The sequence below is a fragment of the Gopherus evgoodei genome, chromosome 2 (genome assembly GCF_007399415.2).
Source record: "Gopherus evgoodei ecotype Sinaloan lineage chromosome 2, rGopEvg1_v1.p, whole genome shotgun sequence".
Taxonomy (NCBI): Eukaryota; Metazoa; Chordata; order Testudines; family Testudinidae; genus Gopherus; species Gopherus evgoodei.
The window spans coordinates 181,511,993-181,537,614 of NC_044323.1; the positions used below are offsets into that span (position 1 = coordinate 181,511,993).

The window sequence follows — 25,622 nt, forward strand, 5'->3', positions numbered from 1 at the left end:
CCTAGGCTCAGGGGCTGCACTGGGGTCCCCTCTCCAAGCTGGGGGGAGGCAGCTCCAGGGGCTCTTCACTCCCATACACTCTCCATTCAAAACCCATTTGTTGCGGGGTGGGGAGGAGGTCCATGAACCATCCCATGGTTCACAGGAGGGAAAGGGAGTGGAGCTACCCTGTGTTTTTTGTGCTCCCTCCAGTGAGAAGGGCTTTGGCTCCTGAAAGGAAGAGGAGAGAAAACGGCTTGTTTCCTGCAGCAGCTCTGATTGAGTGGCCCCAGGAGATGGGCAAGAGAGGAAAGCAGGGCATATTCCCCTCTTTCCCTCCCCCTGCCTCCCCAGGCACGGCTGAAATGTCACCCTGCTTGAGTTTTAGAAATTTTATTTCTGGGCCTCTAACCCAGTGCACTTTAATCACTGAGAGAGGGAAAGGAGAAAAGATAAGAAAGGCAGTAAAGAAGACAAGAACTGCACCATGCGATTCATGTAAGGTAACCTTTTGGATGGAAGACCGTGAGATCAGGAACTCTTACAGTAGAGAGCTGCTCTGCTGCTGAATGACGATGGCAAGCCCAGGGATATTTTTAAGAGATCCTGAAGTGGATTATTAATCCTTAAATGGAGATCTATTCTGAAAAGGGACTGTAAAACTGGTATCATGGGGCTCCTTGTTCATTACTTTTCACTGATTTTTATATTAACTGTACTTTTTAAAAATTTTGCTTTAAATAGGTTTTCTAACTTCCAGCCCTGCAAATTCAACTAGCCTCCAGAAGTCCAACTTAGCTCTTTCCTTCCTGGGCATTACCACTTGTATACAGAGTTCTGAAGGCCAAATTAGACCTCCAGTTACATCTGTGCAACCTCCCAGGCTTCAGGTATGCCCTCAGTGACACCTGTGCAATCCCATTGTCCCCAGGGGTTTTACACAGGTGTAACTGGTTGGAATTTAGTATGTAATTCTGCTCTTGAGGCACAACATGAAAGAGAATCGAGCTCCCTTTCCCACAGCTGTGTTGATTCTGGGGCTGACAAATTTTATTGAAAAAGCAGCTACAAATATCCTCTTGTTATGTAAGTGATCAAACAGGATTGTGAATACACACGGAGAACAGATCTGTTCCATAAGAAGGTGCTATTTTTACATAGTCACTTTTCAGAATAGGACTGCACTAATTCCTTGCGAAGTTAATGAAGTTTGGTGAAAGTATGTAATTCACCTGCAGTGTGGGGTGCACACAATCAGGTGCACTCTGAGTGTTGTGAGTTATTAATATGAAGTAATTTTATTCCCCTGGTACACTTTTGTAATGCTCAGCTTGGTCTTTGGATTCTCAGGCACCAATCCTGTAAACTTGGGTGCTTAACTTTAGTACTGTGAATACTGATTGAAATCACTATTCACGATACTAAAGTTAAACACATATGCACTTGCAGGATTGGGACCCAACCCCTTATCCATAAATAACAGAGTAAATCCATTGTCTAAGGGTTAGCTATACTCTCTTGTGAAGGAAAATCAAAAGGGGGAAGTGGTCTCTGGTAGCCCAACCTGCCATTTGAAGAGAAATAGGAGGGGATGGCCTTTAACAGCTTATTATTTTCTTCTCTAGAGCTGAGACCTAGAAGAAAGCTCTCATCTCTGTCTTCCTCAGGGCAGCAATAGCTAAGGAGTGGAAGTCTCTCACACTAGGTTCTACCTATCTTAAATACTTATACGATCCTCATTACTATAGTATCTGAGTACCTCTTTAATGTATTTCTCCTCACAACATCCCTGTGAGGCTGGGCAATATAATTATCTCCATTGTACAGATGGGGGAGCTGAGGCATCGAGAATGGACTCTTTCCCTAGAGATCTGTAGTAACTCATCTGGGATGGCACTTGAGGCACATAAAACACCACTTGAATGCAATTAAGGACAAGGTAAGAAAAACATTTTAAATGCTTTCATTTCCTTTTATGACAGACTAATTTTTTTAGTCGGTGGAAGAACTCCAACATAGAAAGGAGTAGTAGTGTCTGTGTAGAAAGAGGGCTGAATACATAGTGCTAGTTATGCCTCTGCTATTAATAATGATATCTGTGACTTCTATAACGTTTTATATGGTCAAAATACTTCACAGACATCAGCTTATTAATCATTACTATATAGACCAAATAACAAATGCTACTATCTACTCCAATCTCTCTCTCTCTTATTATGTGGGTGCAGAGAACCTTGGATTGAGCTGAGTGGCTGAACATAGTAGCTGTTTGTGGATAGCCTGGGCCAGACCAGAGAACCCCTTGCCCTCTGGATTCTCTACACCTTCTCCCCGCACCCTGCTAAGTAATCAGAGGGCATTAGAGGCTGGAGTAATAGTCACAGAGTCTTTCTTACCACCATGTGGATCTTCCATTCATCCCCATCCTCTGCAGGTGCAAGGGATATGGAGAGAAATCCTGTCCCCGTTGAAGTCAATGATACCAGCATTTCACCCATGTAGGCTATTTAGCTCTTAGGCTGGAGATCTCCATTGACTTCATGATATTGGCTGATGTTTGGGAGTAGAAATTGGGGTTTCAGGTGTAGGTATTTCTGGGATATGTATATATTACAATGGCACTAAATTAAATACTGAATGCAAGGTCTACAGGGCATGTGACTTGTACAAAGCCGAGCACCCTAACCACACGTAACAATTAAAAATAACATGAATGCTTTGGTTGAACACACTGGAAAGATTTCTGTATTTCAAATGCAGACTGGAAATGATTTCCCCTGTCACCTTCTTTAATAACCCTGCTCACTAGACTTCAGTGCTCTAAGCCAACTAGGTATTTCCTGTTGCATGTCTTTTTAAAAATGGTTATTATAGAAGGTTAGCTGAAAACGGATGAGCTGAATTATTCGCTGATACCTAGAACTGGATGTTCTCTCCCCCCACCCACTGCCCCCTCGGCACTTTCTTAAAAAAATAAATCCTTTTATAACTCTGGATTTACTCAAATGATCGTTTTCAGAATCAATCATTTCTTGTTTTTAACAGTGTTAATTTTGCCTTGTTTTTGGAGTGTAAACTTTCCTAATTCCTGGATTAGCTGCAATTTTAAATTAATACATGCATTCTATGTAAATAGTATAGTTCCTACATTGTCTGATTACCAACAAAGCTTGGAATTGCTTGCACCATAATAGTTTTCTGCCACCCGGTGGATATATAGGGTCAGTACCTCAATACTTACAATCTCTTATGTTTTCCTATATTTTTAATGACAAGTTATGATTAATTAAATCAGGATTTTTACAGAGTTTCCTTTTTAAGACAACATGAAACAAAGGGCCAGTTCACCATTTCTTGATAACAGTTAGGGAATTATTGCATTTACTACCTGAGTTTCTGCTTTCAGGGATATGCCCTGTCATCAGTCTGTATCAAAAATTGGCCCAGAGTCTATTATATAATGTTGGGATTATTTCTAGAATTGCATATCCCTTAAAGTACTTAAGGTGTGATCCTGATCCCATTAAACTCCATGGCAAAACTCATGTTTTTAATTTGGCAAGAGCAGGTTCTCTAGGCCCAAATACTACACAAAATGCAAGGCAGTAGAGACAAAGGCTAAGTGTCAACAAAGGGTGATGAACTTCATATGGGATGTTGCCCCACAGTATCAAGCAATGAAACCTTTATTTTGTGGCTTTCTACACACTTGATCATTCTAACACCATGATATGCAAACTTTTAATTATTTTCATTATTTGGCAATACACATTGTATGTGTCTTTTTGGCCACATACTTACAGTATCACTGAAATGCAGTAACCTCTGGAGTGGACGGCAGTGGCCAGCCAGCCAACAAGTGGCACAACAGTGTGGAGAAGGCAGGGCTGTCCTTACCCATGCACAAAGTATGCAGTTGCATAGGGCACCAGGAAACTTGGGGCACCAAATTTCCTGGTGCCCTGCACAGCTGAGGCCGCTCCAGTCCCTGCCCTGCCTCTTCCCCATGGCCCCCAGCCCTGCCCCCACTCCACCCCTTCCCCAACGCCCCTGCCCTGCTCCGCCTCAGCCCTGCCTCTTCCCACCCCTGAGAACTGCAGCACGGCTGGGCCTGCACTCATTGGTGGCGGGAAGTGCAGGGACGGACCCAGCCACTGCTGCGCCACTGGTGAGTGCTGGGGGGTGGTTCACCCCAAGCCAGCCTCCCACCAGCGGAGGCCTGGGACCAGCCACACACAACCTGTAGAGGCCTGGCCCCCCCCCCCACACCCCCTGCACTGGGCCCCAGAATAGCTAGGGACGGCCCTGGGAGAAGGGACACTTTTGGCTAAGAACCATGAAGCAACCCCTACTTTGTGGAAAGTGTCATAAGATCTCTAACATCCTAGCAAACAGTCCCTCAGGGAAGGTATGATAATAATAAAAAAGGATCTACACAGTGAACAACTTATGGTGCTGTTTATACACCTTGGAAGGATAAAGGGTGGAATTGATGCCAGAAGGATTTTAACCTGTGGTTCCAGAGTCTAGATATTGTCTCTATTAGTACAATGATGATGATCACATTTATCTATAATTACACTGATGAAAAGAAGTTGAGATGTGTTCACAAGATACAACCTTGTGTCCTGTATTTATTACCTTGGATACAAGGCTGACTCTTCACTCCAAAAGCTACAACTCTTCAGCCACTGAAACTAGAAGCTGCTATTTTGGCCACCTCATAACTCCCATCTCTTTCCATTAACAAACAAAAATATACAGACAATGACAACATTGAGAATAAAGGCTTTAAAGTTCAAAAGGGCCCGTTCTCTGTATTATTTCCAATATTTAAATGTTTTGCTTCAGCAGTCCAAAGGTTTGGTTGGCATCATATTGCTGAGTGATGACATACATAGTATCAATATCAGATGTAGGATTAGAAGAGAAGTCGGTGGCTGAGGTTTAAAATGTTCTTTGTGTGATTGTTTTATGGCAGAAATGATTAGTGTTCTTAATGTTAATAAACTGTTCTGTCATGACATACACCAGCCGCCTGTTTTCTTTAGGTATGTGCTCTACATCCAGGTGAAATATATTGCACAACTAGTGGATGATGCTATGCTGTGCATCTCTGACAATCAGCCCAAAAGGGACAAGCCCAAGGGCCCACATTGAGTTATAGGCAGAGCTGAGACTAGAAACAAAGTTTCAGCGACTCCAACTTGAATATGGTCATTTCCAGGACATACTCTATAGCACATACAGGTGCACCAAAAAGAGTGATGTACAATGCAATTATTTAAAGTGAGGGCCTCCGAAGTTCTATAGTTGCTACTAAGGCTTTAATTTTGAAACTATAAGTCTGCCCATTATCAGTAATACATTATATCCAAGCTGGGAGAGGGAAGGGTTGGATATGATGTACAAGAGACACTCGGTCAACAGCAGGGAGTCAGAGCTGCCTCTCCTCATTCAAACCTTTTGAAATGGCATTTAGGAAAATGGATGAAAACACTTAAATGAAGTACACTTTGAACTCGCTGTATTTAAACCAAGTACAGACTCCTTTTTTATTTCAGAATAGGTTTACTGTTCAAAAATGGTATGTACTAAAGCCACAACATTATACATACAGATAAAAACATCAGATAATAAAAGCACTATTGGTTCTGGTACAATCAGATACTTTAAAACTGAAGGAATTTATGTACTCTGAAAAGGTGCAGTAGGCACAATGTATATCCTGTAACTAGCTTTGCAAGCATATAACTATGATTTCACTCTTACAAAATATTACAAGTGATCAAAAATGAATGCTGAATTTTGATTACTACCTACTGAAATTGTAAAATGTATAGCACACTCCACCTTAGTGTTAAAAAAGCATGTAAATAAGAACTGTAACATAGAATCAAGGGTCTTAAACAAGAAATAGTCCCTTTAATTTGGGTTCAGAATTCAGATGGAATACATCTATGGCTTTTATTTATGGACATGTTTGAAGATTAGTATGCAAATCTTGCAAGTGGCTAAAAAAACTCCTGGGACTACATCCCCAACAGAACACTTATACAATAGAATACTTTAGAGAAACAAAATCAGCAAGGAAACCAGGTATAGGGCATCTGACACTTAGGCCTGTTTTATGATTTGGGGCACATACTATCTCAAGCTACCATGGAAAGTCGATCTACATTATGCAACTCCAGCTACACGTAGCTGGAGTCGATGTACCTTAGGTCGAGTTACCGCAGGGTCTACACCACGGGGGGTCGATGGAAGAAACTCTCCCATCGACTTACCTTACTCTTCTTGTTGGGGATAGAGTACAGGGGTCGACTGGAGAATGATCTGCTGTAGATTTGGTGGGTCTTCATTAGACCCGCTAAATCGACCGCCAGTGAATTGATCTCAGAGCATTGATCCTGGCTGTAGTGTAGACCTGCCCTCAGTTTTCAGAGCAGGCTGTGACGTACTGTGTGAAGAAAAAAAATTCCCCTCCTCCCCGTAGCCCCAAATAAAGGAACACAAGAGAAATCAGAGAAGTGAAAAACCTTCAGATGATATGCTGAACATTAAGTAATATTTTCTAGAAGATATTAAGATTAATAATTTACAACCAAAAGGGATACAACAGGTCTGTGTAAACTGAAAGCTGAGGGATACTCTACATATACATATTAGAAAAATGTTTGATTAAAATATCCTGTTTTTATATTCCACTGGCAAAATGTATTGCTGAAAATTGTACTTTTGCGTCTTAAAAACCCCTATGATGATTAGAACAGAACTACAGGAATCACACACTTCCTAGGGGTACATGTTCACCACATCATACATGAATTGTCTAAAAGGTAAAATAAACATCTTAACTGTTTTAAGATTATTTTTGACTAGCAGAAACGTAAAAAAGAATGCACTGAAACATGGTAGCAAAGTATATCATGCAATATTTTTGGCTTATTGTGTGCAGTGTAATAGCCAATAATGTGAATGGAGGTTTTGTTTTTTTTAAATCCCTTACGTTCACATGACATCATGTAGAATCAAAACCATAAATGAAGGCAAACTATGTGGAAACTTTAAAAATATCAGAATGCCTAATAAAAGCGTGCCAGACATGTCATTGTTTCTAGCATACAGAGCTGCTGTTTGAAGACTGACTACAAAAGTATGAGCTACTGTTACTTCTAGTTCTTTATGTTGCAGTTTTATTTAGGCTGACCTTGGTCTGAGATTGTGGTCAGCAGGTGCTGTATGGCATTAGGAAGTTAACCTACAATCTCTGCAGGTTCAGTGACCAACTTAGATCCATCCCATGCTGTCTTGAACTGTTCAGGAACAGGAAATTCTTTCTGGTAAATGGAAAGAGTAACAACCAGTGTTAGATAAACAGTGGCTATCTTATAAAAACTAATGGAGTACTATTAGTGCTGCATGATTGACAAGGCATTTGTAACTCAGACATGCCTGGATTACAAAGAGGCCTTCTTCATTGCCTGCAGGAAACTGTTTGTTTCAATGCCACGCAGAAAACAAGCTCATTACTACCATAATTCACATAGTTTTGTTCATGTGCTAGTTTGTAACAGTCTCCTTTCCTCATTAGTTGGGCAAACTACGTCAATGTACATCTCTATCCCGATATAACGCAACCTGATATAACACAAATTCGGATATAACGAGGTAAAGCGGTGCTCTGGGGGGCCGGGCTGTGCACTCCAGTGGATCAAAGCAAGTTCAATATAATGTAGTTTCACCTATAACACAGTAAGATTTTTTGGCTCCTGAGGACAGCGTTATACCGAGGTAGAGGTGTACCTTCTTTCAAAAAAGACTATGGACTCCATTAGCAGGCAGCCAAGCTAACTGGATGGGAATGAAGAAAAGAAGGACTTAAACCTGGTAAGGTAGTGACAAGACTAACAGGAATTTTAAAGAGAACAGTGATATCCTACAGAGCAAAACCCATGGTCAATCCCCAGAATTCAGTGGCAGATTTAATCTCAGATCTCAAGATAACTGTTCACCATTCTTAGGTGGATGAACAAAGGAGCATGTAACAAAAACGCTGTCATGTTACCACTTTAACAGTGAAGTATTCCAAAAGACACAATATGTACAGTCAGTGATGCAGGACTTCACAGGAGTCCTTAGCTCATTCAGTGTACACCTGTGAAGGTGGCCAGGGACTCTGTTGGAGCCCTGGCCTCAGGTTCTGCACACCCTGTATGGTAAAAATTGTGTGATGCTCCTAAGATGTGGAAGAGAGGGCTCCTTTCTTCATACCCTGCGAAGGCATTTCAGTAGATTTACATTTTCTTAAATGACTAGTGATTTTGGGTACCCAGCTCGAGACACGTTTAAAGGGGCCTGATTTACAGAAAATGAGGCCCTTTTAAGGTGTCTGAAGTTGGGCACCCAGGACCACTAGCCACTGCTGAACATTTAGGGTATAGTGTCTAGCTTTTTTTTTTTAAATTAACAAAGCTCCCCAGTCGAATTGGAGCACAAAAATATTAAGAGAACGTTAAGGTAGCCTGATTAAGCCCTCAGTAAAGTTGCATACACAACTTTAACCCTGCCCCTTTGTGTGTATGTATTACAATACAGTCTAACTATATGCTAACCTGCTGCTGTACTGCATGCAGTGAATGAGGCACAGTTCCACGGGAGGTGCTGAGATACTGCAGTCCTAAGTGCAGTATGAGAACCTCAGTAGAGGAGTCAGAGCCCTTGCTTCAGGTAACGTGCACCTTCTCTATGAATAGCTTTCCTGGACTCTGTCTGGCACACGCAGAAAGTACTACAAGATACTATATGTGTACAAAAAGATTGTATTTAAAAATACATTGTATTATTTGAGAATTAATATGGGATTATGTTGACCTTAACACTATCGTTTCCTGTCTTTTGAGTTAATGTTTTTATAATGTGTGTCAGGAAATTATAGTTAGAAATCTGTTTCACACTGGCTAAAGACTAAATTGACATAGGAGACACTGAATTATTTTCCATCACAATGGAAAAAGATAAAGGCTTTATTAATGTACAAAATTTCCTTGCACCCCAGGAAAAGGTGTTCTTTGATGGACTGTAGCTGAGACTATTGGTGTATGAAAGAGGGTTTATTTTTATGATTTGAATCACACTTTGCTGGGGGGGGAATTGTGGCACTTTATAACTTCTACTTGCCTAGTAATATGAAAGGCTAATCACTGCACAGATTAAAAGAGGGAGAAAAATTGAGTCTTTAAAAATATTCCACTTACATAATCTCCATTTAGGGGGATGAGAATGTTCATTTCAGATGACTTGGCACTCACAATCTCACAGTCTAACGAATCTTCACTGAGGTATATGTGGCAGCCTTCTGTCTTGTTAATCGAAATGGTTGGCACTTTCCCCATTACCTGAAGAACAATAAATGCACCTAATACCAAATGCCACTGTGACAGTGAAAGTAACAGTTAATAACAAAACTCCCATCCACCTTCTGATCCTGACTTTGGCCACCAACCTCTGATGTATGGCAGCTGTATTTACATTTGGGGATTTAAACAGACTAGCATTGACCAATTAATAGATGGTGGGAAGGCTGCTACTGTTTAACTGTATTAAATGTTATTCTCTAGCCCAGAAGTTCTAAAATATCAACTTTTAGACAACAAGCTTCTACTCCTCTCTCACACACACACACAAAGTCTCCACCCCTTGGCACTCTTTACCGAAGGGGATAAGATCATGGACACACACTCCCACCAGTACTAGTGCATAACTTGCATGTAAGTCAGTGGGACTTATGGGGGAAACAGATCCCCCCCACCTCCCCTACACACATACAAAATGACTGACTGCAAATACTCCTTCATTGGAGAGATGGTCTATAAGTTTCTGCATAAAACATTCTGCAGCCTGAAGGGTGTCTGAGGTATTGCAGCACATAGTAAGAAATAATTATTTTTTTTCCCCTGCCAGCTATGGTACAGCTCTAAAAGTGTATTGAAATTGATTACAATTTAAATTAAACAGACATTTCTTTAAGTCAGTTTGAAAGCAAGTGCAAGATTTTTTTGAGGCGAGAAGAGGAAACAAGCCAACTCTTCTTTGCATCTGTGGGGTTGTAAACAACTCTGAGTCACTGTTTGTCAGTAAGAATCCCCTTCTCTGCCCTGCCTCACTCCTCACCCCCCCCAAAGCAGTAACTAGAGCCACATGGTATATGCTCGGCAAGGTGTCAAAAGGACAGAGGTTAGTTAGGGTCATAAAACAGCAGCAGCAGGGGGAAATATAATCTTCAAATATAAATAAAAAGGAGCGTTTGCTCACATCATTCACGTTAATACATTTCAGATTCAGTTCCCGAACAACATGCTGATAAACACAGAGTGTTAAGTGACCATGGCCTTGATTCTATGGCTAGTCTGTGCAAGTGGAGCACTGTGTCTAGGTTGATTTTAATAGAGCTCCACTGAGGCGAAAGTATGCTCCTATATGGATCATATGGTATGACGGGGGATATTTTATTTGATTAAATATTAACCCACCAGGAAAAAAAACAGTAAATAGTTATACTGGTGGGGGTGAAGAGCTAAGAGCATTGCACTACTATTGCTATTTATGGCAAGATCTGCTTATGAATTCCAGTGATCTGTTACATTAACATATCATTCATATGACCAAACCTGCGAAGTGCTGACAGAATTCAGGTGCTCAGCACCTTGCAGGATCAAACCCTTAAAAAGAAGACAGCAGCCTGCTTGAAACAGCTGTTAGTCAGCCTGACTCATACTTTTCTTTAAGTGCAAGACCAGCCATGCTATAAGGCACTGAAATCTTATGCAACATTCATGAAGCCTGAATCATCAAAGGCATTTTGATTTTAGCAAATATATTTCCCTCTTACTTGAAGTTTAACAAGATGTGGCATTCCTATTCATTATGTATATATTTTTCAGCTTTTGTGAATAGATCTAGTCAGAGGCGTAGCGAGCGCCCTCCGTACCCTCCGACCAGAGGGGGCCCCGCAAGGAAGGGGGCCCCTAAAAGTGGCAAAAAAAAATGTAAGGTATAACTAGGTAAGTGACATTTATTGATGCTACTGCACAATCCATGTCGGTTTTACTGACAAAACCGTGAAGTCATTATGATACATCATAATGCTACTGGCTACATCAGTTGTCTGTCGGTCAGTTTCGAATTTTAGTTGGACCCAAAGAATGTGTATTTGCGTTCATAATGGCGGTCGGCGGATAAATGTTATTAATTTAGTTGTTTAGTTTTTTATCGTTTCTGCATTGTAAGGGGCCCCGGACATATGTTCGGAGGGGGCCACGTTCTTTGTTGCTACGGCCCTGGGTCTAGTGCAAACAAACAAAATCCTCTGTTTATTGAAAAAGAGATCACTGTGTCCTAAATAATCATGCCCTTTTCTCTCTCCCAACTGCCTCTTTCCCACAAAAGGAAATGTAGTAATTACCTATAAAGTTACTGGTTAATGTTCAGAAGTAGACACGTAGCTAGTAGTAATGGCATCCACTTGTTTAACATTTAAAAGATACAAAATATCTTCCTGTTTCTCTCCCTGTGATGGCTTTGACCCACATTTCTGAAGCATAGTACACTATTCTTCTTTATTAATGTCACTCACTCTGCTGTATCAGCCCATCGACATGTAAGTAGAAGACCCCACTGATTTCGGTGAGGAAGGTGAACCTTGAGACCAATAGCAGGATATGAGCTGATGAATGTTTCAAGGGTTTTATTTTTTATTGATATTTTAAAGAAAAGCCATTGTCTGCCCTTCTCCCAACGAAGCCGGAGAAGCCATTTCAATTCCATTCTGTTGCTAACAGGGTAGACTTTCAAGGGTGCAGCACCTAGCTCTCAACTGAAGGAATTGAGAGTTAGGTGCCATTTGAAAATCTACTCCAACATCCTCAGTGGGCAAATGGAAAAAATTAGCCGAGCCTCACAACCACTTTCTTGACTTTAGCACGTTAGGCAAACGAGTGGCACTATGCCATGAAGCTTTGCCAAACTCTGGCACTGATGGATCAGGATGCATGGAGTCCAAAGTTGAGGGCCATTCATTGAGAGAACCTGACCACCATTCCCCAGAAGTGACAGTTCCCAGACTATAAGAAAATACCTCTGCTGATCTCAACTATGGCACTAGAACATTAAGGAAAGGTGTTCTTGAAAGGGAGCCTTAATCAGTGGCACTTCAAAACTCAAAGGCAAAAACAATAGTAACTTTTTATCTTTTTCGAGACAAGTTAGAAGAATTTCGTGCATCTAAAAGCTAACTTTTGGAAATATAGAATTTTTTTATATACTCCAGGGAAGCTGCAATCATCTCAAGTAGCTGAATACCACTTTGAAGTTGTTGGTTCTTTTCTTCTTCTTTTCTAATTGGATGTTTACCTGAATCTGAATATCCCTGGAATTGATCACTTCCACGATACCCACGACGTTGTCAAACAGAAGGCCAAACTTTCTGCAGTTGTCTACAAACAAACAAACCCCAAACAAATGAAGGCAAAATAAAAAGATATGTTTTAAAAAAAAATTACATGACCACATTAAAAACTAAAATGCTTCAACCCTTCAATGACTTACATGTGCGAGTACCTTTACACAGGATTACTCATGTCCATAAAGTTAACTGCATGTGCAAATCTTTCCAAGACTTACTGCCCCAAAGCTCATATGTGAGACTGTTCACTCACCAATTGTAATGGAATTTATTTTTCCTTTCATTTGTAGTGTAGATTTGTTGCATTTAAAAATGTAAGCCACTTGCTTGAGTTCAGTATCAGTAATAACAAGGTCGTTCTTATCCTCTTGGTATTCCTGTTTTAAAAAATGCATATAGTGGTTTCATTATCTTTAATAAGGCAGCAATAAGGTAGACTTTAAGCACAACTTATTCCAGTCACTGCATCTTCACACAGAAAGAGAAGGGGGGGAAAAAAAGATTCTCACTTATCTCAGCCTGTGATAAGTCTAACTGATTGGGTTTATGAGGGCACATATTCAGTGTTGTGCGTGCATGATTTAGAGCTGAAATGTCTGTGCTGTGAAGATCTTAACACTGACCAAGACAAAAACATGTTTATTTTGGTACTAGGTTCTTATACTCAACTATTTAAAACTATTCCAGAGAAGTTGTTGCTTGGTTACTACTCAGTTTTAGAACAAGAAGGCTCCTTCAGGAATAGAACAAGTTGTTTGTGCCGTACTGTTATATAATTCATTAGGGTTAGGTGTGAGCAAGGCAGTATCCAACAAGGGGTAGCGCATGAAGACCTTCCCTTCTATCTGCAAGACACTGAGGGCCCATTTTGTGCTCAAGACTTTCAATTGATTTCAATGGGAGACTTGAGGTACGTAAGCTACACACTGCCTGTCCCAGCATGGTAAAACAGAATTCATAGCAAAATGCTGGTCTACTTAGCATGTACACAGGGGCTCTCCCATGTTTTGCCTTTACTGCACTTTCCTGTCTCAGTGAGAATATTCCAGGTACTCTATCACTAGCATAGCACAACCCATGTAGACAATGGCTGTCCCTCATGCACACTGTGACTCATGCAAACAAGGGCCTATGGAAGCTACCAACTGACTAAATCATGTCTTGTCTTCCCCCCCTTATAAACAATGTAACTTTCCATTTAATAAGTTCTTTGCATGCATATGCAACACCCACCCCTCACCCCCCAAAAAACCCCCAAACAAACAAAAAAACCCACCTTTGATTAGTTTAATCTATTCGTTCTATGGGTTGGGAAAGAAGATGGAACACAATCGTTCTCTCTATTTGTAAATACTATGATATCGTGATGATATGAGTACCTAGACAGGTGCTTCCACTGGCTAATAAATGAAGAGAACTTCCATTGCGTCACAACAACTATATCTCTCATATGTAAGAGTGGCTTGCACGATGGGACCTTACTCCCTCTGCGTTTCCTGCTGAGGGACTTTTTGACTGATTTAAGAACTAAAGTATTGGTTCTGAACTTTATAACAGTATTTTCCAGTTCAGGTAAACCATTATACTAATCTCACCAACAAATGAACAAGTTATAAATCCCACAAGAATATTAAGGACTAAGCTGTGGCTATATGGGACAGTGCAGAGCCACTGTGCCCCCAGAGGAGCACTGGAAAGATTGTGCTTCAGGCAGGTACAATTCCTCTGGGGATATTCCAGGCACAAGTACACGTGTATGTGAGATGTGAGCTGAACTTACCACTCTCCATTTCTTTCCCTCTAGTTCTAACAAAGGAGAATGAATCTGCTGAGGAGAATTTTTGGGAGAAGTGGGGCTTGGAGTATGGCTTTTTGTAGGAGAACGAACTGGAGGACCCTGAGCACGTAGATTGGGATTCTTATGGGTCTTCTGGTCATCTGAGACATGTCGTAGCCCTAAAAAAAACAAACAAAAATAAACAAAGAGGTGTTAATATGCCTAAGAATCTCTCTCACAGCATTAGACCCCTAGAGAGGTTAATATTAAAACAGGGAAGAGAATACCATAGCTAGTTTTATTACAAATGTATTCAAATGTCCAACATGCTTTTATGCTGCTTTAGGTATTTAGCCAAAAAGGAACGGTCTGGCCTCATACTTTTATTTAAAAGTTCTTTGACTGTGAATGGACTGGCATTATGTCTCCACAGATAAGCTCAGCAATGTCTATTGGCATCTCTCTGTACATAGATCTGAAGGTTCACTATATTTGTCATGATCTGTGCATGCTGCCACTCCATTAATTTTATAGGTTCATCTGTGAAAATTAGATTCTCTATCTAATCTGATTTGTAATGCACCCATCCTCAGAATATCTAGGGCCAAAGACTGAACTTTACTGTACTGAGTATATTTTAACTCAAAGCTGTGTACACTAATTAAGACTGTCCAGTCTTCTTGAGAAAAGCTTAATAGCTTTATCTAGGTATACTTACGACAACATTATACAGTGGTATAGCAATCGGTACCTGCTTATCTAAACCAATGTCTCACTACAAATCAGTGTACTGGGTGTGAAAATGCAGAGTGGACAAATTCTGGTCTCAGTGACATTTGGGCACTGCCACTGAAGTCAACAGGACCCAAAGTGTCAAACTTGGGGGTCCATATTAAGGTGCCCAAATTCACACCAAGGGATCTAAATAAGTGGCCTGAATTTCAAAGGTGCTGAGCACCTATGAGATCCTACTTATTCAATGCGAGCTGCCAGTGCTCAATATCTCTGAAAATCAGGCTATTTATTTGGGTGCCTCAGTATGAATTTAGATGCCTAAATTTAGGCTTCCAAGCTTAAAAATATACTGGCTTTGGGCTGTATGGATGTGACTGAAGGGAGAATTTGGCTAAGTACGTTTAGCAGTAGCTAGTATCAGTTGGCTGAAGAGTGACAAGTTGAACTATTTCCCTCTAACCTTTGGTAATTGCTTCTCCCTGGTTAAGCTGGGCAAACAAGGCTGAGCGAGATGTGGTTGCTTCATCCTTTCCACTTTCTGTATCAAAGACAGGAGGAGGTCCTGGGGGCAGCGGTGGAGGTGAGGGTGGTGGGAAGCACTGCCCACTTGTTAGAGTGGACAACACAGATGCTGTTGATGCAGTTGGACCCTATGTGTGAGAGAGATGGAAAATATGTTTAATACAGTTTTTCAGAAAACCCTCTATTATGGAATCTCTTACTACTTTTCATCCTTGAATGCTGCTGGGAGCTGGACTTCGGCCAGCAGTGGACTTGGAAAAAATTGATGGTACCAATGAATGAACTTGCATATTAAGAAAGATTAATAGGTAAGGAAGAAGGTTTCTTCTTTCCCCAAATATCCAGATAAAATAAAACCCAGAATGATGCACATTCAATATAGGCCAGACAAATAAAAAAAGCATTTCACTTTAATTTCCAGTGATAACACAATGAATAATAGGGTGGAACTTGGCCAGCCAATTATACACATGCAAAGTGGGTATAAAATGCTACCATTCAGATTTTGCATATACTTTGCAACATGGTGTAAGACTGTGGTGACTCAGGCTGTTAAATTCAACACTATATTTCAGAATTCTGATTTGACTGCTTTTTATTTTTTTAAAATTTCTGTGTTTCTAACACAATTGCTCCAGGTGCATTCATAATACAAGTTAGACACATACTGTAATGGGGGACATGGATATAGTGTGAATAAACTAATCTTTCTAGCAATTAATTTGTATAATCAGCAGTATACGGTATTGGTCTGTCTGAATTATATGTCTATGCCAGTGCACTATGAAAAGAAACAGAACGGCTTTATTAGTAAAAAATCAGATTCAGATCTTAGATTTCTAATTTGCCTGACTCACAGGAAAGTCAGGAAGGATCAAAGGAATAATATTCTTTTTTCTGTCTGACCACTCATTGAGTGTCACTTTGATTTGACCACTCACTGAGTGTCACTTTGATTCCAAGAATCCCTCATCTGGACAGCACCTCTGCAGAGGAGGACAAAGACTATATTTGATAGGATCCATTATGGAAGATCAGACATTTGGAATCTATACCTGAAAACCTCATTGTTTCAGGCATAACTACCACCTAGCAGCAGCAGTCCAGGCTGATTATATGGAAGTAGCATGAGGCCCTCTGCCCCAATTATATCCTGCATGGGGGCTGCACAGGCGGGTTGCTAGGAGAACGGATGCATAATAGTGCCTGGCATCTGTGTGGGTCCAGCACAATCCAATGGGGAAAGTGACTATGGAATGAGGCTTCAGGAAAGGCCATAGGTTCACATGTGAGCAGAGTCACTGAATTATTTCAGCCCATAGACTAGAATAGCAGTCAAGAGGGTGAAGGCTAGGCTGGGCTTCACAAAACCTGAGATGGGAAGGTGGATTTTACCTCCAGAGCCACTCCACTCCCATAGAGCACAGATACTTGAGCCAGATGGGAAAATTTCTCCATTAGAGAAAAGAGAACTTTTTGTGTGGTTTTGGGATCATTTTTCCCCCATGCTGCCCAACTGCCTCACATCCTATTATAGGCCTGGTCAAAAGCCCATTGCAGTCAATGGGAGTCTTTCATTTGAGTTCAGCAGGCTTTGGATCAGGCTCTATAACAATAAGGAAGCATTCTGGCAATTGTGTCAGAAGTAAAAAGCATGGCAGTAATTGACAAAAATATGCTAATAATATATTCAACCAACAGTACCTCTGTAATGTACTTTCCCACCGTTTCAGTCTGGGGTAAGATCGTTGCATACAAGTTATGACTCATGTAGTGAGTAAAGGATCAGAACTCTAAACACTGTAAAACCATCAGTGTTTTGTATTCCTCCTGCTCTGTGGGCTAAATAAACAATAGAGGTTACAAAAATCATTATACTTCCACTATTCTCCTAGAATTCATAGCAGCTCTCACTTAGCCATCAAAGATTGAATGGTAAACAAGCTGCATTTTTCTCTTGTTTCTTACTTTTATGCACATTTAGGTGGCTTGGGAAGGGGAGAAGAGAAAATAACAATCAAATTTGTAACAGAAATCAAGGAAGTTCAAGAGTTAAGTTGAACTTCTGTTGCAAACTTTTTTCCTGTATGCCAAATTCTCTTCTCAGTTACAGCCAAGCAACATAGACAGAATATCAGCAGACTGCAGATAAATCGATCTGCACAACAGCCTGGAGTACAATCATAGGTTTTGAAAGAAGGCTATAAAAGTTGCTGACATCAAATAGGGAAGTGTCTAGAACAGTGGTTTTCAACCTTTTCTCATTTGTGGACCCCTAAAAATGGAGGTGCAGATCCTTTTGGAAATCTTAAGCAGTCTGTGGACCCCAGATAAAAACCACTGGTCTAGAAAGAAGAAGAGTTACAGCCAAGTAATCTTATAAAATCAACAGAATAACATGGGTGTATGTGAGAGCAGAATTTGTCCTGTATTTATGCATAGGAAGAGATTCTCAAAACCTAGTCCCACTTTTTAACCTGTCATGAGTTTCAGTCATAATTTAGGCCAATGAGACATCTAAAAACAAATCTAAAGTAATAAGATTGCTGAGCTATAACTCAGGACTGAGTTTGCTCCAGTGTATGTACACATCTCAAGGCATGAGGAACTCAGATGAAGTTACCAAACACACCCAGTAAGCACACCTGGGATAGAATGACAAGAGAAAAGACAGACAAATTTAAATAATTAGGAGGCATACAGAAACATACTGCAAACACTGGTGCTGCTGTTGTCAACTGTCTGTCTCTGTGTCTACTGTGTCTCTCTCTCTTTCTTTTAACCTGTGCAATATTGAGTTGACCAATTGAGATCAAGTAAATATTCATGCTTCATGAAGTTCATTCCACGGAGGAGGACCCATGTGTAGCACAGAGGCTCCTTGGCCAAGAGTCTCCTGTTCTTTTAAAACAAATCTCACCTCAAACCTGACAATCTCACTACACCAAGCACGTCTTACAGGATATTTAGCCATAAAGAGCCACATGTAAGGTATCTATCAAAAGCTTATAACCAGACATGCCAAAACCTGGGGGGAAAAACGCAGAAATTTGGCTTGTTTTTGGCTTAATTGGCTTGTGAGTTGCTTGTTGACTAGTTTTTTGGCTTGTAGCTTGTTGTGGCTTGTTGCTTCTATTTTTTTGATTGGCTCCCGGCAAGCTGGGGCAAAAGGGGGAGAGAGTTAGGGGTGCACAGCAGGCCCACCACAGTCCCCCACTGCACGCTGGGGGGATCTAGTCACAGAGCATTGGGGTTCTTAGGGATTGGTTGTTTTGGCCTTGTTTTGAAATGGGATTAGCTTGATTTTTGGCTTATTGTGAAAGTCAGGGTGCTTATTTACCACATGAAAGTTGGCAGCTGTGCTTCTAACTTGTCAAGACTCATAGTCTTTGCAAGATATGTATGGCTAATATTTAAGGAATAATGTATTTTATATTGAAATTAGGCTTTATCAATTTGGAGCAAAAGTTAGTCACCAGGGTAGTCTTGGGTGATGACCTATTCGAGCAGGCGTTGTCACCTCTCCCTAGTCAGCTGGTGAGGTAATGCAAGATTCTATTGTCTACCATTGCCACATTGCAGAACAGTCAATGGAAAACCATCAAAGACAAATGCCAACAATCAAAACCACTTGGAGGTGGAAAAGAACATTTTAGCAGGCAGGAGATTACCCTGGCTATGAATAAAAACAAAACATTGTTTCAGTATAACAAAGTGTAGGAAAGGCGCTCTGGACCCATTCACTGAGGAAACCCATTAACAAGGGGGCTTTCATGAATGTTTGGATCCTGGTTCTTGGGAAACCAGCCAGCTCTGCAACAAGCTGAACTTTGGGGGAAGCCTACTTTATTGTATAGGAAAGGTAACTATTGGTAAGCATAGACCCAGGTTTGTGTTTTACAATTGTTTTGTGTTTGTAACCAGTTGTTTCCATCCCTTTCTCTCTAGTTAACTTCTACTTAAATCTTTATTCTTTCTTAAATAAACCTACTTTTGGTTTTTTGTAAGTGTTCACAAGTGCTGTGTGGTTTACAGGAGTGGTGGTTTAAGGTAAAACTTGTAAACTGGGGTACACTGTACCTCTGGGTGCTGAGAATCTGGAATTTCTGTGAGTAGCTAGTGTCTGGGGCTAGATGTCACAAGAGAATGATTTAAAGGGACTCAGGGCTTGGGGTGCACCTATTGTTAACCTGCAAAGTGAAGACAGGGCTGACATAGCCCAGAGGAGAGTGCTTGAGTGGCTGACGGGTATCACCTCCCTGACACCACCAGCCTAGTTACCAGAAGGAAGACTCCCTCTTGCTGGGGGCAGGGGTAAGAGAGATGACTCACAGTCCTGGGTACCCCGAGAACCATCACACCATGAAAGGCCCTCATGCTGTGGAATCCCTGAGATTCCTCTTGGCAAGGGGACAGGGAGCAGGCAAGCAGACTGGATGTGCAGGAAAGTCTCTGCATCCCTAGCCTGCCAGGGCAATGGGTTTTGTGCTGCTTCCAAATATGCTGGTATGGAGGGCAGTTTTGGAGTGGGCTGGGTTAGGGGGTCCACTGGATCCATAAATTGCTCTAATACTTAGGAATGGCTGCATAGAGATGACAGTGGTGCAGGAATCATCATACAAGCTGGAGTAGTAGCTATTGAAGGGGTATTTTACGGTTGGGTGACCTGTCCCTGAATTGGGGTGAATTCCATTCCTGTCCAATTTCCACTGAGTTCCCTTCACAAAGCCCATTTATTTGTGCTTTGTATTGCGTGGTGTGTGTATGCGTGAGCCCCTGGGAATAGGAAAAACAGCACATTATACGCTCATAAAAGTTCATCTTTTCTAGTACAGCAGGTGCTTAAAAGGCTTGCTATTTGCAAACAACTCTTTACATTAACTTTGAGCAGATGTCCACAACAATGTATCTTTACACAAAGAGTATTTAAGAGCCATTTGAGAAGCGAGTGCTGTTATCTGCAAGCCCCTGTCTTCTGTTTTCATTTCAGCTGTTCTCCTTGGTAACAGCTGCTCTCCTCAGTTCTCTGGTTTACATACATCCACTCAAGTTATGCTCAGGGATGTCTGTTCCCACTTGCATCTTTGGGTGGTCATTTTCCATTTGTAATTAAGATCTTCTTGTTGAAATGGTGTCATCACTTGCAAACGTGCCCCTTGTAAGAAATATTAGGGAAGTGACTGACTTCAGCACTAGCTAGCTAAAATGACAATTTTATACAAATACAGGAAGACATCTGAGAAGAAGGGAATGTATCAATAACTTTAAACCCATATATGTTTCATCATACAGTACTAGCAATCTCAATGTGGTTTAAAAGCTGCTTTAGTGAAGATTTATATAGCTGGACAAGGAATTCTTTGTAGCTGTCTGAGTAAGATCCTATGAATATTGGAAAGGCTAGAACCTAACTCTAAGTGGAAATAGCTGTGTAGGGGACAGTAAACTCCACAGGATTATCTTCATGGTGTTTCCTCTGCAGCCTTCCACTGGGGTCAGGGTTTGACCCCGTGTAGGTCAGAGTCATCTGCACAGAGGCCCTGTGCCTCCATACTGACTCTGGCTCCCCAGCAGCCCCCTGTACCTCAGTGACACTGTTCCAGTGGAGTCATGCTTATAAAGCTCCAGCAGCTTGTGCATGCCCCAAGAGTCTCTGTAAAAGGGGAATGCTGCTGTGGAAGGGGTGTATGAATGTAATACAGTCTGTGGCTGTATTATTTCTCCACGCTTAGCTCCACAGAGATATGACATGTTCCTCCTGACCTACCTCTTTTCCCCCACTGGTGAAGGAGTAGAAGGTGAAGGAGTAGAATGTTGCATGGAAGAAGTTGATACCCTCACACCATGCTGGAGGGGTGATATCAAATGTGAAGATCAGTAGGAAGGGGTGTTTGGACCCAAACTCCTTTATTCTGAGTAGCTTCTATATGGTAGCTCTTGGAGCGTAGTTTAAGCCAAGTAATGTGCTTGAGATAACCTGGCCATTCCAAGTATAATGGCATCAGGCACAGAGGGCCAAATTTATTCCTGCGGCAACTCCTTTGATTCAGTGAAATGACATGAAAGATGAATTTGGCCCAGTGCTTGTAGGAGTCTGGGTCTTGATTATGAGAACATTCTCTACTTGGGCAAAAGTACCTATAGCTTAATCTAGAACACAAAGCAACAGCCCATCTCTTGAGTCACGTTGAATGCTGTATGCACATACCATCAGTGCTCCATGCGCTGCCCTGGCACTACCTGTTTGTTGCTACAGGCAATTCCAGGTGTTAGTTATGACCTCTTTAGATCTAAATCATGTCTTATCTTTTTTATTTTTTTATTTTTATGTCCCAGCACAGGCATTACAACCTACCCAGTCACTCTTGCTGCTACTTCCCAAGGTTAAGTTCCTAGGAAGTTTCTGTAGGGCTTGAAGCAGAAACGATTCACTTCTGTCACTCACTCTGACAGAACTGAGTGAGTCACAGAAAGGTATCTATCCTTATGGTAGCATCCAGATGCCACAATGAGAAGTGAGGCCTTATTGTGCTAGGTGATGTACAAACACACAGAAAGACATGGGTGTGCCTCTCTTTTTGTTCAAGCTTATGGTGATCTATTGCAGGGTTTTATGTGTAATAACAAGGAAGATGGGAGGATGAGGGTTCCAGTGTTGTGTGAGATTGCTGCGGAACATTTAAATGGGAACACATCTCATTTTGTAGTCTACTGATTGCTTTTAATGAGGAAAGACATTGGGTATAATTAGACATTTCTAAATGATACATACAATTATATTCTATATAACTAACTGACATAAGTTAGAAATAAAATGTATCCCTGTATATCTATTTCATGATGCAAGTATCTACCTGAGGATGAGACAAGTGGTTTTGAGGGGCATAACCCCCTGAAATTCATTGAACACTTTCCTTTTCAAGGCAACAGATGAATAGGACTCCCAATGGGGAGGTTCACTTTCTCCTCATAAAAGGATACCCCACTCCTCTTTTTATAATCCTAGTTACATGCCTGAAATGATTACTGCTCTGTGTTGTTCTCCTCATACACATGCAGGCACAAAGATGAGGATCACAGAGCTCAAAATATCATGTAACCGTCTCTGGGAACAGGTGGACTGTGACACAGAGACATAGATCTTTTGTTAAGGTGTTTCTTCTGTAAAAGTGGCTTAATGTTATGGCCCTATTAACTACAACATGTTAGGCCACCTGTCTGCAAGCATTCATGCTGCCCAATGATATGGAAGTTATAAGATGAAACAGCTGATGTGCAGGGGCTGCAGTCTTTGTGAATTAAAAAAAAATCCTCTTTTTCTGGTTCTCGGCAGGATTATTTATCTGTCTGGCTCTCCAGCTCTGAAGCCGCTTTTATGCATTTGTGCCATTTATCACCTGTTCAGGATTTAACATAGGGCCTACGTCGCCACGGAGCAATGGTACCATTCAATCATGCAATCAGAGATGCTTTACAACGTCTGGGTTCTCTAAATCACCCTGGAGCTGAATGGTGATGTACTATCTTTAAGTAATTTGTTTAATGGGCCTATTTAAGATGCTTCTTTTTTAAAAGTAAGAAAATGTGGAAATTTTTTGTAATCTAATAAATAGATTAGTAGACATCTTTCTCTCCTTTTCCCTCTATGTATGTTCAGTCCTCCCATTCCGTCCCCCTACTTCTGGAACCTATGGCTGTGTTTCTACTACAGCTCAAGCTGCACTTGATGGTTGGTGTCAAACAAGCCATCCCAGGGTTCTCCTTAACCAGGGCTGAATAACGTTTGGCCACTGGTGTGGATAGGGTCAAATTAGTATACAGTGTCGCCAACCTCTGCTAGAAGCAGGGAGCAAGGACACTTTCTTAGTAAGTGTATTGGATGTAACCGACCCTATCTACACCAGTGAGGAAACTGATTTCAGCCCTGGGTGGTGTTCTGCCATATTCGCAGGGGCGGCTCTAGGCATTTTGCCGCTCCAAGCACGGCAGGCAGGTTGCCTTCGGTGGACCTCCCGCAAGCCACGGGACCAGCGGACCCTCCGCAGGCAAGCCGCCAAAGGCAGCCTGCCTGCTGCCCTCGCGGTGACCGGCAGAGCGCCCCCCTGGCTTGCCATCCCAAGCACGCGCTTGGCATGCTGATGCCTGGAGCCGCCCCTGCATATTTACATTGAATGTCCAGCATGGCAGTTTCTATAACATTAGTGTCTCAGTGGTGAGACTCTGTCTTACAAGGGAAAGGTAACGGCTGAAGCTTTCTGCAGGAACCTCTGCCAGGCAATCTCCAGCTTGGCACTGCACCAGCAACAGTCTCGGAGCACAGCGTGTTCTGTGAAATGGAAGTGGCTAACATTAAAGTGATATAAGTTGGTCAGCAAAATGAGTGAGAGGGAAATACAACATGAGGCAGAAGGGTGTCCCAGAAAAGATTTTTTTTTTTTTTTTTGGCAGGGCAGAAGCCAGGGGGAAGGGCAGGGCAAGCTATATTCTCTTACCAAGACCTAGAGAATTAAAACACTATGTCCAGACTCTGCCCTTACTTATATTTGTGCAGTCCCGTTGAGGTGAGTGGAGTTGCACTGCTATAACTCGGGGTGGAATTTAGCCTGATCATGTTAAGCCCTTGTTTTATGAAAGATGAATGTTGCTGGCAATGGTGGGTGCATCGTTTCTTTTCTAAAGTTCTTGTTGGAAATATGGAATTGCATCAGGTGTGTGTTTATACCTTCCCAACGTCTCTTCTTTTGAGAGGATGGTCAGAAAAGAAATATGAACTGTACTCTACATTAGAACGCAAGACTTATAATTCCTCCTGGACGTGGCTATGTGGATTCTTGATAAAGAGGTCAAACTAAACATAGCATGACAGATATACTATAAAGATAGCATGAGGTTGCTGGTTGCAAAAATCAGCCTTTGCAGCCCCCTCATCTGAGCATGCAGATGGTAGGCACGAGACAAAGTTCTATGGGAAAATGTTGAGGTGTTAAAGGAAATGGTGGAGATTCCGTGAGAGAATGTCTAGAGGAGGCTTACGTAGCTGGGAATGAAATGCCAAATTATTGTATTGGGACTAATATACAGGCAGACTGGCATGCTAATTTATGAGCTGCAGTACTTACCACTGTTTGATCTATCTCTGGTTCTCACTGAAGATGCTTATGGAAGTTTTAATCAACATTTCAGTTTTTTAAAGAACATTTAAAATATTATGTATTCCATTATTAATATTTTAGAAAAATATGTGTTAGGAGGTAAGACTTGCAGACATGGATAAAACTCTCATTGGCTTCAATGGGAGTAGAATCGGGCCACTGTAAATAAATCTCAATTTTGAAACTGTTGGTAAATTGAAGATTTTCTCCCAGGTATCTGTGTTTGATTTATAAACGGGGAAAATGTTTAGTGTTTCCTTGAGATTGTGTTTAAAGAGAACATTATCACTAAATTCACTACTATTTTGAGACTATTTCATCAAATTGAAAACTGGCCAATTTTGTCCCAAATGACCACGGTCTACAGAAAATAATTTATCCCTGCTCTACACAAGTAACTTTAGATGAATGTTTTGGAAAATAATCCTCAAGCAATATTTGTTTGTTAACACTGATTTGAGGTACAGTTATCTACAGCAAACTTGCCTTATTGCCAGTTGTTTTCAGGTCATAAAGTAAACCTGCATGAATAGGAGCAGAAGTGTTTCCCTGGTCCCTCCCAAGACACTCAACCCTTCCAGCAAACTAAAACTTTTATGAGACATTCCTGATAGCTTATACTACAGCTGTTCAGTCCTTTTCTCAAAAAAGAGGGGGGAAAAGTGGGGCGGGGGGAGGGAGAGAAAGATAGTTTAGTAGTCTCTTGCATTTCCCTAGTGACAACTGAAAGGAACACTTTATTACTACAGCTGTATATTTCGTCTAGAGTTCAGAAAGTGGTAACAAGGAAACATGGTTGCAACTGTCACAAAACAGAGCAGTTGTTGTGTGGGGGAAATGCTATGCTGATCATTTTCAACAGTCTCTTCTGACATCTGAAAATGTCCAAACATTAATTAATTAAATTTTACAGAGCTCTATTAGGTAAGTAAATATTATTATCCCCATTATACAGAGAGGTATAATGAGGCACAACACTTAGTGACTTACCTAA

At 41.3% G+C, this 25,622-nt stretch overlaps 1 protein-coding gene across 3 annotated transcripts in view; it reads right to left on the reverse strand.

The window, feature by feature from the left end:
* Window positions 1-5,507: 5,507 nt before the first annotated feature.
* Window positions 5,508-25,622, reverse strand: part of CAP2 (cyclase associated actin cytoskeleton regulatory protein 2) — a 99,611-nt gene continuing 79,496 nt past the window's right edge. For all 3 annotated transcript variants that reach the window (XM_030552454.1, XM_030552455.1, XM_030552456.1), the window contains exons 8-13: window positions 15,415-15,604; window positions 14,223-14,398; window positions 12,696-12,819; window positions 12,391-12,473; window positions 9,237-9,377; window positions 5,508-7,319 (exon numbers count right to left, since the gene is read on the reverse strand). In XM_030552454.1, the coding sequence (XP_030408314.1) occupies window positions 7,236-7,319; window positions 9,237-9,377; window positions 12,391-12,473; window positions 12,696-12,819; window positions 14,223-14,398; window positions 15,415-15,604 (798 nt within the window). In that variant the 3' untranslated portion in view covers window positions 5,508-7,235. The remainder of the gene's footprint in view (window positions 7,320-9,236; window positions 9,378-12,390; window positions 12,474-12,695; window positions 12,820-14,222; window positions 14,399-15,414; window positions 15,605-25,622) is intronic.